The sequence below is a fragment of the Falco biarmicus genome, chromosome 4 (assembly GCF_023638135.1).
Source record: "Falco biarmicus isolate bFalBia1 chromosome 4, bFalBia1.pri, whole genome shotgun sequence".
Taxonomy (NCBI): domain Eukaryota; kingdom Metazoa; phylum Chordata; class Aves; order Falconiformes; family Falconidae; genus Falco; species Falco biarmicus.
The window spans coordinates 29,475,175-29,489,534 of record NC_079291.1 but is presented as its reverse complement, the minus strand read 5'-3'; the positions used below and the strand labels follow the sequence as shown (position 1 = coordinate 29,489,534).

General features: G+C 37.0%; 1 protein-coding gene and 1 long non-coding RNA gene across 4 annotated transcripts in view; one reads left to right on the top strand and one right to left on the bottom strand.

Annotated features, from left to right (window-relative positions):
* Window positions 1–14,360, top strand: part of HDAC9 (histone deacetylase 9) — a 485,255-nt gene that overhangs the window by 284,555 nt on the left and 186,340 nt on the right. For 2 of the 3 annotated variants that reach the window (XM_056333955.1, XM_056333954.1), the window contains exons 11-13: window positions 813–1,023; window positions 1,431–1,648; window positions 10,096–12,664. In XM_056333955.1, the coding sequence (XP_056189930.1) occupies window positions 813–1,023; window positions 1,431–1,648; window positions 10,096–10,416 (750 nt within the window). In that variant the 3' untranslated portion in view covers window positions 10,417–12,664. Of the gene's footprint in view, window positions 1–812; window positions 1,024–1,430; window positions 1,649–10,095; window positions 12,665–14,360 lie in introns of those variants that run through there. The other variant, XM_056333956.1, reaches the window with a different exon arrangement.
* Window positions 1,655–14,360, bottom strand: part of LOC130147177 (uncharacterized) — a 45,548-nt gene continuing 32,842 nt past the window's right edge. The window contains exon 3 of the long non-coding RNA XR_008821145.1: window positions 1,655–8,538. This is a non-coding gene — a long non-coding RNA (uncharacterized LOC130147177). The remainder of the gene's footprint in view (window positions 8,539–14,360) is intronic.

The following is a 14,360-nucleotide window of genomic DNA, read 5'->3' as shown; positions in this document are numbered from 1 at the left end:
GACATACCACAAGTGGTTACCTGCAAGCCTCAGCATGCTTATTTCTGTTAGGTTATTATTCTTGCTGTAAGAATTATTATTCTGCTTTAACTGCTCCTTTAAGAATTAATTTTTTTAACCAGACAAAAAACAAAGAGGTATAAAGTACATTTGCAATGTTGAAAGCCAAAACTTCTTAAAGTTTTAAATCAATAACTACAATTTTAAGGGCATTTTAAAATGCTATACATGTACAACAGCTCTTGATGATTTTGTAGATGAGAATTTAACTATATAAATATACTTTGCAAAGGGTGAAACTTATATTTGTGCTGTCCTTCAGGGAGTCAGGGAGTGCTCCAGGAAAAGTAATAGCTTCCCACTACTACAGGTAATTATTTTGTTTTTCTGATTGGCTTGCTGTCTGGTGGAAAGTTATGTGAAAAACCAAGCCTTGCCTATTCCCAACTCAATGGGAACTGTTTCCTCTGATCCCCCATCTTCCTGTGCAGGAGGCTGTGGGAAGGTCTTTAGGAATTTTAAGGGTAGGTCCTGAGTTTTCATTAATAATGTTCTAACTAGTAGTTCCTTTCGCTTTGGCTTTTATTACTGATTTTTTTTCAAGTGGTTCCATTACTCAGTTTCTCACAGTGTTACATTTAACTGGCATGTTCTTCCTCCCTTTTCATCTCACAGTCAAAGTGTAAGACAGGGTTGTTAACCTTTTCTTCTGTATGTATTCATAAAGTATGACATAAGACCATCTAATCAAGTGGAGATATAAATGGCCAGGTCTGTGAAAAGCAGTTACTAGTGCCGTTGTTCTTTGACAGGCTTCATCATCATTCAAAGAAAAGCAGAAGGGGGAGACCCAGTCGCTCAGACAAGGAGTGGCCTTGGCTGGACAGTATGGGGGGAACATTCCTCCGTCCTCGACTCATCCTCATGTTACTTTGGAGGGAAAGCCAAATAGCAGCCACCAAGCTCTCTTGCAGCATCTGTTACTGAAAGAACAAATGAGACAGCAAAAGCTTCTTGTGACTGGTAATGATCAGGCGTCAACACAATAATAATTTATTTTCAATGACATTTGTATTCACATGAAAATAAATGCAGTAATACAGATTTTATACATCCTAACCATTGGGAAAAGTGGAAGGGTGGGAGAAAAAGACCGCACCTTTTTTTTTCCCCCTTTAGTGATTCTGCTCAAGTCTGTTAGCCTGAAAGAATTCAATGATTACAGAAAAGAGAAAATTATTACTTCATCGCATTCTTTTGCAGCTGCTGAACTTCCCAGCATGGCAAGGCACGTGGTACACATCCCACTGCATCAGCACTGATGTAAAGTTCTGCAAAATACACCCCTCTTGTTGCTGAAAACTTTCTCTTTTATTAGAACTATTAGTTTGTTGTTTTGCACACGGGAGTGAAATGTCCTTGTTTTGCAGGAGCGGTTCCTCTTCATCCACAGTCTCCTTTAGCAGCAAAGGAGAGAGTCTCACCTGGCATAAGAGCTGCCCACAAACTGCCTCGTCACAGGCCACTGAATCGAACCCAGTCAGCTCCTCTTCCTCAGAGTACTTTGGCCCAGCTGGTTATCCAGCAGCAACATCAACAATTTTTGGAGAAGCAGAAACAGTACCAGCAGCAAATCCACATGAATAAGGTGAGTTCCTAAAATAAGGAATTTCCAGTAAACATAAAGGTTGAAAACTAATAAGGAATTTTAAGTGTTGGTCCCATGTGGTTGTAGACAGTAGAGCATGAGCATCTTGTTTATGGATAGTTGGTGTATACAATTATATAGATCTTCATTTTCAGCTTCTGAAACACACTACAAAGGTAATTTGTTGTTCTTGTCATGCGTAAGAATACAATTCGACAAAATAGGGTTCAAAGCATCTTAACAGGTTTAAATTACAGGTGGTTTCCTGTTGAATGGTAAATGGTGCCTTAAAGTTTACTGCATTTTGGTCCAATTTTTTAGAGCTTTTGCATTTCTGTGCTTCAGCAATAAGTCTATTTAGCTGCCTTTGAATTGTTCTTTAAGCTTTCTTGTGGACTAGTATGTAAAGTAAATATGTAACTCTGAACTCAAATCAGCTGATTAAATTTATCTTTTTTATGTCAGAAACTTCATAAACATCTGGAGATGTTTTAAACTGGCTTTTATCAAACCAACTTTTTCTCTGTGAGTCAATTAGTAACATGACATTTTGTTATCTATATGGCAATATAAAATTACCATATAAAAGGAAAAAGAAAAATGTGCTATTGTTAACATCAGATACAGAGTTGAATTGTGCTCCTCTTTCCCTGTAGAGTAACACCTTGTTCTGGGTAAGGGAGGGAGATGGAGGGAGAATGGAGCAGGGGAGAAAACAGGGTACCATCCATTAGTAAACAAAGAACAGCTGAATATAAATAGATTTATCAGGAGCTAATGCCTTTATGACAAATGTGATGCTGTTCCCTGCTCTGAAATGAAGATATGCGAGTAATTAAATGCTTTTATCTGGAGAATGTTTTTGTGCACTTACTACATAGCTTTCCAAAAGTTGTTTTCTGGAGCTCACCTAGTAATTCAAAGGTATTAATTGTGCATCTTTAGTTATTTTCTTTTCTTTGAGGGTTACCTAATAACTGTATATAAGAGGCAATGGCAAAGAAGAAAAGATGAAAAGCTGGCATTCAGCCCTTCTACCTAAGTGAAAAAAAAGAGAAAAAAAACAAACAAAACAATCCACCTTACTGGGTGAACTTCCCAGGGGTACTGATTCTTTGGAATCTCTAAGAATTCCCAACAAAATTAGAAACAAACCTAGAGTTTAAGTACATAGTTTGTACAGTGGTTTGGTTATTAAATCTTGTCTTAATTAGGAAAAATGAAGACCAGAAAACTTCAAAGTTCAGAGCTGATCCTCGCATGTTAACCCCTCTCAGCTTGGGTGTTTTGATTACTCAACTAGGACTCCACTTGGCTTTTCTTTGAGTATGCATTCCATATGTTTAATCAAGATGGCATATGTATATCTCGTAGCCTCAGGTTTTGAAAATATTTCACCTGCCCTCAATTGTCTGAAGAGAAAAGGATTTTTACCGGTGAAGTACTGAGTCTTTGTGCTGTTTGTGGGTATTCACTACAAACTGGTCAGTTCATGCATTCCTCACAAAGCAGAGATTCCCACTGTCATGTTTTTGTTAGATCATATGATTATTGACACAAATTTTACCGTAGCATTTGGGGATATGTGCAGTGGCATATAGATACATTTTTCCTGAATGTGAAAATTAAACTTGAGTCACGTAAATATATTCCTAGTCATGTGGGACTAGGAATGCATTGCACCTCACAAGAGCTAGGTTGGATAAGGAAATAAAAAGACTGCAGTTGGTTTGGGATAATGCTTATTTCAGTAATATTTTTTTTTTTCCTGAGTTAAACTGCAATGAAAATACAAGTTAAGGAGAATAATTCCCTCTCACAGTTGAAATATGCTTTTATTCTCACATGGTTTTTTGTGTTAAAGAGACAAACCCATTCCTTCTTTTAAAACCTAGTGAACCTAGCTTTTAGTCTGTACAGTATAGGCTATACACAAATACTATAAATTTAAGTTTATCCTAGGGTCTTCCACTGCCTTGAATCTTCATAAGCTACTTCCTTTGCCCCAGTAGCTTCTCAGTCTCCTTTATTCCTACTCTCAGAGCAGCTAGCCTTTGTCAGGAGCACAGTAAATCATCAGAGCAGTGAACACCTAAGGAGGAATAAGATCGTGCTGCAGCCACAGAAGCAGTGGGTTATCTGAGGATGTGGGTGGTTTATCAGACTTTAAAGTTTGCAGCATCTATGTTCTTCTACAGCACTGTTCTCAGACCTGTTTTGATCAATAGTACTGAAAAATATCAGTGCTCTAATCATCTAACTGTCTTCTGCAAGTGTGCAGAAAGCCAGGGGCCTTTCTTATCTACGTCAAAGAAGAAACCTGACTTAACTGGAATTTAAGGGTAGTCCATAGACAAAAGAGTGAGAAAAGATCAAACAATGGAGTGGTTTTTAAGTACTGAATTTAAAACCTTATTCTTTAACCCTTTAACTTAAAGGTTCAGATTGAACACCTGTGCCTACATAAGGTTTTTGAACACTGCTAGCATGCTGGAATATACTTTGTTCACTCTTAAAACTTGCCTCTATTTGCAGTTGAAGTTATTTGTTCATTGTATAATTTCTATGGCTTTACAATCAAACTTAAACTCTGCAAAGCAGTTATTTAAACCTTAAAAGAGTAGGTATTCTAGATGATGTAGTAAAGCAACCCAATATCTTCTTTTTTCTTAGGACAAGTTTGACCATATATCAAGTGAATACATACACTTGTTATTTTCCATTCATTTTTGTTTATAGGCTGTATAATGAAATTTGCAGAGGTATCCCTCCTTTTGAGTAGTGAAAAATGTAGGGTTTGTTGGTTGTTTGTTTTTTTTAATAGGGAATACTCCCTTTCTCTTAAAAGTTTTGGTGAGAAAGACCAGAACCATTTTAAGCTGACAAGACTTTGAAATGGTAGTTGATCAAGAGCTTAGAACATGTTAACATCTTCTTTTTCTTTTCCATTTCTCTTTCCTTTTTTCCATATGTTTTGGACTTCAGGTATTTAAGGCTTTAATATATTTCAACTGAACCCAGTATTGGAATGTTTGCCCTGACCTAAGATGATATGGCATGTGTCAGCACACCCTGAAAACTGTTTTTGGTCAGATATTTTTGGTGGACGTGTAGGTGAATCTTGCCATAATAAAAAGAAGAAGAGAGCAAGTTTCTCCCCACCTCATTGATCCTTGTATTTATCATGTATTAAAAAGCCATTTCTTTTCTTTGAGAAAAGAATATACTTCAGCAGCAAGCCAGTGCTGCTGTGAGGGTGATAACAAGCAAAGTCTAACATAGGTCAGAGGTAAAGAATTCCCCTAGATAATTTCCATTCTGAAGAGAAACAAATCATTGCCAAGAGATGTGCCTCTGTCGTTAATAACAAAGAGAAGACCCCTATGGATTATTTCTGGTAAGCTGTCAGATGCCAGGGTTTTGATGTGGGAAACGGTATACGTCTCCACTGAAGACTGACATTTATACCTGCGGGATCTAGTATGCTGACCTTCTGAAAACATTCTGCAAATGTTGATATCCCATCCAAAAGTAGGTAGAAAACTTCATCCAAGCTTTCTGGGGAAAAAATAATAATGAATGTGAAGTAACCTGAACTCTGCTTGTCTTAGGGAAGATCGGCTTTGCTGTTGTCAGCTTTAATATACTTCTGTCCAAATGACAGCTTATTTCCTCATAAGGCCCTTTGATCACCATTGCAGATCTTCATTTAGCTCAGTAAAGGGAGTCCAAAGTCTGAAACCCCCACTTAAAATTATTGCAATTGGGTACCAAAAGACCACTACTACAATAAAAACTTTAAAATCTTGATGTTATTTGTATATCTGTGTATCTAGAAGGCTTTGACCTTGCCACTTGCAGAAAAAAAAGGTGATTTTGATTAAACTAATCTAAGTGTAAAGCCCTTAGCAGAAGTCTGCGTTCAAGAAAATCTTCAGACATCTTAATGTGAAGAGTACGTGAACAAAGCTCACTGCCTTTAAAGGTGTTTTTTTTGTCACATATGATGAGCAAAGGCCTGCCTCCACTGAAGCTAAACTAGTACTGCCTTCACGGGACCCAGATTTTATTTGATCAGTGTGGGAACCCTACATGTGTTCTTAAAATAATGTATTCATAGCATTCTGGCAATTTGTTTTTAATGGTAGAATCCTCCTCTGTACTGTAGTAGTAAAGGTTAAAATAATGGGGCAGTTGGTAGTGTGCACTGTAGTATAGGAGCAGTATGAATAATGTTAATGCTTAGATAAGGAGTGGTTGAATTTCAGTTTTCATTCAAGGATGTTAATTGGTTTGAAACATCTTTGTATAGGGAACCAGTGACTGGGCAAGACTGAGACGTGAAAAATCCATGACAAAAAATACATGGGAAGTGAAAATTTGTTAGTGCTTTGGTGATCATAACTGACCAATATGGAAGTTTCTGTTGATTTATTGTTGGAAAAAATAGGAAGATTATTTGTTGTCAAAAGGAATATTGAAAAGATACAGTTAACCTCAGATTAATCATTCACCTCTCTGAATGGTATTTAATGAAACATGAAAGACTGGATCAGGTTCAGAAGGAGTAAATGAATCTGGTTTCATTAGACATATTACAACTGAGGTTTTGGCTTTCCAGCTTACACATCTGACCAGCATCTTCTGAAGGTGAGAGGTAGCACATTTCTTCTTTCAAATATTGCTTATATCTGGGGATTATTTGGACAAAAGTGTAGCAACATTTGACTTTGTTTGGAACTAAAAAATGCCCAGGGCATTCTCCTCTTTGTTGAGAACTAATGTTTAAGCCACAATGCAGAAGAATGATTTTGAAAGATAAATGCATCCCTTAGAAACGCTGTACTACATGAGTAACAGAGACAACAACAAGCAGGTGCCAAGTTGTTTTTGTACAGCTAATAACATACATAGCTGGTCAAAGTAATCTGATAGCTATAGCAGATAAGGAGAAAAATGTGTTCTGTGAGTATATAAGCGTATATAGAAATAACTGCCATGTATTTAAAATGAACAATTAATTAAGGAAAGAAATATATAGGGTGGCTGATGCAGGATTTTGTGCTTTGTCTCTTTGTAAAGACATTTTATTTAAAGTATTGTATTTTACAAGAGTTTATCGATACAAAGGAGAAACAAAGGCAGCAGTTGCAAATGAAGGACCTTTAAAATGGTCTGTTGCAATGTTCAGATTATTTACACTTAGTCTTCCATTTTTCTGTACAAGCAAGCAGGTTAGATTGTGTTTGATGTCTTTTTTTGGTTGGACTCTTGAAATTATACAATGGAGTTGATGTCTGTAAATGCTTCCTCTCCTGCTGCCACTATTTACTTTGGCTCATGCATATCCCTTACAGTTTAATTTCCTGAAAATAAAAGGGGAAAAAATATAGGTTACATTATCATGTAAACATTTTTTTGAGTGACTTCTTTAGTTGGAATAGCGATAGCAGTAAAATGTACTGGTAAAAGAAGACCAATTTGTACAACTGCAATATCTTATTGAAATAAGCCATGGTTTTATTATTATTTATAAATGTAGTCTTATTAAAAATCAGATTAAGAAATCACTTTTTAAAAATCAAAAATATGTATTAAAATGAGGAGAAAGTCCTGCATGTACCTACAGATAAATTCAGAAAAAAGTGGTAAGTGGAGATTTAAAGTGAAAGATTTAAACATTAAGTGTAAACAAAAGAGTCCAGCTGCACAGTGAAAGGACCTGAGTAGTGTTGCCTTCAGGACCCATTTTCTGCTGTGTAATCCAGCCTTAGATTGAGAGATAAAATAGAAATATTGACTCTAAATTGATATCGTTACATGTCTCCAGATACATAATTTTCCATGGTACTACCAGGAGATATAAAATAAGATGGTTCTGACTTAGGAGAACTGAACAGTCCCCTGGTCATGCTACTAATGTAATTACTGGGATAAGATGGGGCCAAGCTGCCTTTAGAAAACACTTTAACCAAGTATGAAAGCACGGTGCTGATACAGAGAAAGCAGTCAGCAGTGGCTTAGCTATCCAAGCAGCAGGAGTGGTTTTCAGGGACATGACTGTGGTGCCCCGTGGCCCCTCGCCTGAGGCTTAGTCAAAGTCACAGAATAAAGGATGTTTTTAATAAGATCTGGCAGTAAAGATGATAATATGAACGCACTTTGTAAAATCTACTGTGTAAATACATAAAGACTTTCATTTCACAGTCTTAGAAAATGTAATTGGTTTAGCTCTTCCTGTCACTTAAGTCTGGACCAAATTGCCCGGTGACTTCCACAGCATTGGAGCAGGCCCCCAGACAGGAATGCTGCAAGCTGAATTGCACACAAATGCCACTCCAGTCTCCACAGCCCCCTTACGTGTGCTTGGATCACTCCACTGATTACATGCAAAAAGTGTTTGAAGGTGTTCCATGTATAGATTATATACTACAGTCCAGCATGTGTTGCCTCAGAAAGCTCATCAGTAGTTCTATGCCATACAGCAATGTGAAGAAGAAAGAGCCTGACATAAAAGTGAAAAACCATAAAAGAAAGGAGAGCAGTAATGAGCTAAATATGTGTCTTAACTTCGCCGTGGACATACACTCATTTTCTCTTGGCTTCCCCTCCAGAAAAACCCACCTGGTATCAAGTAACTGGCACATGGAATGGTTTACAGATGGATCAGCATCAGTGACTCTCGTAGCTGTATGTGATTATCTGTCACACAGATGTTTCAGCTTGTATTTACTTGCTAGCAGCCAGTCCTGCCTTTCTTTTCTTGCTTGAGGAGTGGAGAGGGCTCGCCCACAGATGTGTAACTGAGCGACAGGGAGGAGCGTACCTGAGCCGAATACACGTAGTTAGCTTCATTGCCTTCTTGGTCAGCGTCATCCACTGAGAAACAACTGGAAAAGATTTATGGGTTTGATCTGAGAAATTTTCCAGATGCTGCTTAATAAAAGGAGACACTCTGCATTAGTTGCAGTAGTAAGTATTCCCCAGCTTAGAGCATGCCACCTGCAGCATGCAGGATGCACGTGTTGCGATTTGCTAGTTAATATGGTAATGAAAAGGAATTTTTTGTTTGTTTCTTTCTAGTAAGCTATTAAACTCCCATTACATCCCAAAAATGAAGATTTGCTGTGACTGAAGCCTGTGGACTTCCAGCATGGAATTTATTTCTGCACTGATGTGAGGCGTATGCATCAGAGCATCAACTGGAACTGCATAAACAGATCTTTCAACTCTTCTTGTTGACTTTGTAGGAGTTTCTGAATCCAGCTGTAGCTTCTTGATCAGAGTTTACATGACAGCCCTGCCCTTCACTGGGGTGGCGTTTTTCCATATGCATTAGCAAGCAGAATGAAACTAAATGGTCCACAGTTTGTAACAAAATAGCTGTACTGAAGCCATCCAGTAACTCAGCATATAGCAGTAGCTAAGACACAGTTTGAGGCGCTTGATAGTTGCGGGGGAATGCAGATGGGAAGAGGAAACTATGTAAGAGAAATGGTAAAAGGTGGGGGTTTTTCTCCTCTCAGTATATTTGACCTTGGTGATACAAATCGGTATCGGCTTGAAATCAATCAGTTGAGTAAATGGTAATTACTCACTTGACCCTGCAGATTCTTACGCACCTCTTTCAACAAAGCAGGGATTTATTTTTTTAAGTTTTGCCTTTTTGCGTTACATTTGGACTATTTTGGAATTCGTTTGCTGTATCTTAGTAAAACATAAATTGTACTTGATTGCAGCACTTGGGCATCTGGCACCTCAGCAGAGCTTTACAATAGCATTTGATGGTGTAAGACCAGGATTATCTGGGTAGCTGTGTTATGTCATTATTGCTGAAACTGGGGTACCTGTACCGTGCACAACAAAAGCTGTAGTCTTTCCAGTCATGGACAAATGACATGCTTGTAGCATCTTTGTGTGACAGGAAAGGGGAATGACAGCAGCTCTTTGTCACCACCCCTGTGTTGGCTTTTGGTGCCTTCATGCTTTAGTTGACGGAGAAGCTTGTGTGAACATTCCCTAATTTACTTATAACAAAAAATTAATGAGATTACTAATTTTCTTATATCTTAGAGTTCCTTTATATGACTATGAACTGTAATATAGTTAAATAAATTTCTGCATTTATGTTGGAAGAGTATGAAAGGAGACTAATTTCTCATGATTGCCAGCTGTAACAGTGTAACATTTTCATTATTCTGTCTTATATTTAGTTTAGTTTTACTGTATAGCACTCTCTACACACATGGTATTTTCTACTGCAGAATAACAAGTGACCTTTTGCTTGGGACCTGTGGTTCTTTTTTCCCTGTACATTAATGTTTTAGCCATGCACAGCTACATGGTTTTGCTACAGAAGCTTTAATTTTGTCAGTGTAAATGTAGTACTTTTCAGTGTTTGGCATCAGGGAAAGGAATCAATAATCATTCCCACTTTCTCTTTCCAGATGCTCTCTAAGTCCATCGAGCAGCTCAAGCAGCCTGGCAGTCACCTGGAGGAAGCCGAAGAAGAGCTTCACGGAGATCACTCGATGCAGGAAGAGCAAGCCCCTGCCAGCAGTGCCAGCGTTAGGGCTGAGAGCAGCAGTGCTGGTGTGGATGACAGAATAGGACAGCAGGTGGGGGCTGTGAAAATCAAAGAGGAACCACCGGACAGTGATGAGGATGTTCAAACCCAGCAAATGGAATCTGGGGAGCAAGCTGCTTTTATGCAACAGGTAATAGGCAAAGATTTAGCTCCAGGATTTGTAATTAAGGTTATTATCTGAACATCACGTGCATTTTCTAGGCTTTGATAAGCAATTGTGTTTTGATTCACTGATCTAGCAAATCTTGATTTACTGTTCAAAGAATCTAACAAAGGCAGAAGTGTTGTATGCACACTTGAAAACATAGTGAAGCTCATCCTTATGGCCACTAATTGAGAAAATACCTGTTGCAGTCAATTATTCTACATAAACCTTTGCATAATAGCTGATAGACTTTGTATTAACCCAGGATTACATTACATCGCTTAGTTCTAGTATCACCTAGCTTGTTGAGATCAGCAACTGCTGGAATTAGTTTCCAGATCTGATTGATGAAACATTCTTCTGTGATTCTGAATCCTCTGACTTTTGCTTTCAGCTGTCTGTATATACTGTATCATAGTGTAGTCTTGAACACTGTTAACATTAGGGTATATTTTCCTCGGTAGACAGGTACTGACTGCTATATCAGTGGTCCCAGGCTGGTGTATAAAGTTGAGTTTAGAGAATACCAGGTGGATGTGAAGAGGCAAGGCAAGGCACTGTTTAAAATTTGCATTATTTTCTTTTTTGCACTGCTTAGTTAATTTTTCATTCTGTCTTATTTGATGATACTGTCCACAGAGACATCCGAAAATGCAGCAGCTGTGAGTACTGGTGAGAAGCAAAATGCAGCATTAGGTTCCAATCAGTTACTAGGATATTGCAGGAAAAGCACATAACTGTTATCATTATCGTCTGATATCCAATCACTTGTTTATTAAAAAAAAAGAAAGACTAATCATACAATACCACATAACCTTTACCGCTAGGTCTCATGGACAAATACTAAAATAACAACTGTGCATAAAATGCCAGCTTGGCAAAAGGAAAATTCAGATTGTTGGTAAGCATTTCAGCAAGGCTGAAAAGCGCAGTGCACGTACGCAGCCAGCGTCCCTTTCCGTTGCTTCGAGATCAGGCACAGCAAGGCTGGGTGCAGTGGAAGGCCCTGTTTATTTAAGTCTATACTTTGTCAGGTCCCTGCTGTTCTCCTGCAGAAAAGTGATTTTGGGAAGGGGGGCAGGAAATGCCTTATGGAAACAGGAAGCCCAAGTGATTCATGTGCTGAGGAATGTGGGGCGGGGGGGGGGGGGGGGGGGGGAGGGGAATGGGGCAGCGCTCCCTCTGTTTTTAAAGGCACTCTATGAATTGATTTATTGTCAAAGAAAATAACAAAGCGAGTAGGGAAATTGTTAAGGAAGCTTTCCAGTGAAACATTTCCTTCATATTCCCTTTTGATATGTTTACCTTGTTTTATAGGTTTACTTTTGTTAAGCTAGTTAAAGATTCATTGTATTAAGATCCCCTTTAATATGGATAATCCCAAACTGACCTGGAATCCTTGTCAGGTTTTTTTTTCTATTAAAAATATTTATATTTCTAAAGCTGAGGTATTTTAAGGTGCAGTATCCTGTTTCAAAAGAGATAGCTGTTTTGCCAAATGTAGAAATTGTTCTAAAATGTTATTAGCATGTGTTGTTTACATTATGCTATTTACTATTAAATCTCTTATAAAATGTTGTAACTACTAAAGATACATTATCCTTTTTCCTAGAAGGTCGCCAAACAAATGACTAAATAGTTGCTGTTAATATGAAAGGCCTCCTTAGATAGAAAAGATTTATTAATTGAGAAAAACAGGTAATTGTTGTGTGCGCTTTGTATTTGAACAGAAACCTTTCCCATCTTGGATGAAAAAAATCACATTCCCATTCAAAAAATGAAGCATATAAAAATGAAATTATATGTTTTTCCCATTGCGTATAATTTTAATTTTCTTCGAAATCTAACCTCAGCCTCATCAAAAAGGGATAGTGCATCTTTTAAAATACATTTTATCTGGGGAGAAACTTGCAAATGAGAAAACTTTTGTACAATATAATTTCAAAGACATGTATTCACAAAAGACAAAAGATATTTTTATAATGTCATTCAGGTAAGAAACCCCAATACATTATTGGACTTTAATTTCAGAACCTTTCAAATTTGGATAAAATTAAAACAGAAAAACTACCTGGAACCAGTGAAAAGGAAAACTGGGTTTAAACCACATTTCTAATTGATTATTGTCTCTTTACATTTTAAATCTACTGTATTTATTATAATTTACACCCTTAGAGGTGATCTCTTGTTTTGTGTTGTAAATATATTCTGTTTGTATGTTCCCTTTTTTTGCCTTCTGATATAAGTCTCCTCCTTTCTCAAATAAAGTTTTTTTTTTAAAAGATCCCCTTTCAGATATCTGACTTTGTGTAAATTTGATAATTTAGTTGTGCTTTTGCTTTGTATAACCAAATATGTTCACTACACATTGTTGAAACAATTCAAGCTTTCAGGAGCAAGGTTTTTGTTACACTATTCTTACAATAATTACACAAAGTCTTTTTTTTTTTTTTCATCTATTATTTTATCCTACATCAGCCATTATAAGTTTTAGTGAATGTGGAATAGTATTGATGCATGCTTATTTTCCCATCATGGCATCTGTCTTGAACATGTGATCATATATTGCACCATATATAGGAAAGGTAAAGGTGAATCCCAGTTTCTTGGCTCCTACCTATCCAAAATTCAGATGAACTGAAATAATTTCCATGACATTTCTAAAACCTGACTAGAACCCAAAAGATGCTGCTGAAACAGCTTATACTGACCTCTTTGATATACGTCAAGGCCTTTGCAAAACTAGAGTCCACCTATAAAGATGTTGGAGAGGAGGGAATCCACAAGCTTTGCAGACACTACAGAATTGTGTGAGACAGCGAAGTCGTGCTTTAAAGAAACACCATAACACTTCCGTGAAGATATTTAATGCTTTGTGACATTTACTGAACTTCACTTCAGATCTACAGAGAGAAATAGCCTGTACTGCTCAACGATCCCTGTGGCCACAGTATATGCATTACTACTACCGAAGGAGTTCAGAAACTAGCTCTTCTAACTATTCATTTAAATTGCAAAGGATCCTAACAGCTTCGATTCTGGTATAACTTCAATGAAAATAAAATGCTTTCAACATCATAAATATGTAAGAATAAATATTCCCATAAACCAAATTCAATATACTCACTGATACAACAGCAAAGTAATGTTTTGTCAGTAATCCACCCAAAAAAACCAAGATGAAAAGTCAAGTTTTAGCTTAAGAAAGATTAAAACTATCATTAACAGTATAACATTATACTGCTTGCCCTATTGTTTATTATGTATTTAGAATCTTAGGTCTATAAGTCATTCACTCATTCAACAGGGATTTTATTGAGATACCTTCTGTTTAAATACTCGTGTCAGAATTTAAAGAGCAGCCACAAATGTTTTCAATTTACAACATTCCTCATTTGAAGGCTACACCTAGGGTTTTTTTTCTAAATTGTTTGTTTACCATGCATCAAAGCACCCATAATAAAGAAAATAATCATAGTTTAATACAATTCCCAAGCCTTATCTTATTCCAGAAATGATGTGCATATATCTTTTTTTTTTTCCTTGAAAAATAGATGTTTATTCTGTCCTGTTGTCCAAAAGATAATGCCATGATAGCTACTAATTTAGAAATATTTACTACTAAATGAGGGAAAGAAAATGCTTCCAAATATTTACGAATAATACTCAAGACAGACACACATTACTGTAACATTAGCCTTTTTTTCATCTTCTGGCATTAACAAAATAGGATTAAATTTGAATGTCTCAGCAAAGCATGAGCACTACAGACATTACCACCACTCATCCTTACTATTCAGCAATTCATTCATGCACTATCTTCATTCCATCTTCATTATCATCAGGATCACTAAGATTTACTCCATGTTACTTAAGCCAACTATACCCTGTTTTTATCTTCACTGGCATTCTGAGGTAAAAATCTATAAACGTTAGTCCCAACCACCAATCTAAAAATGTTTACTTATTTCTCCCCTTTA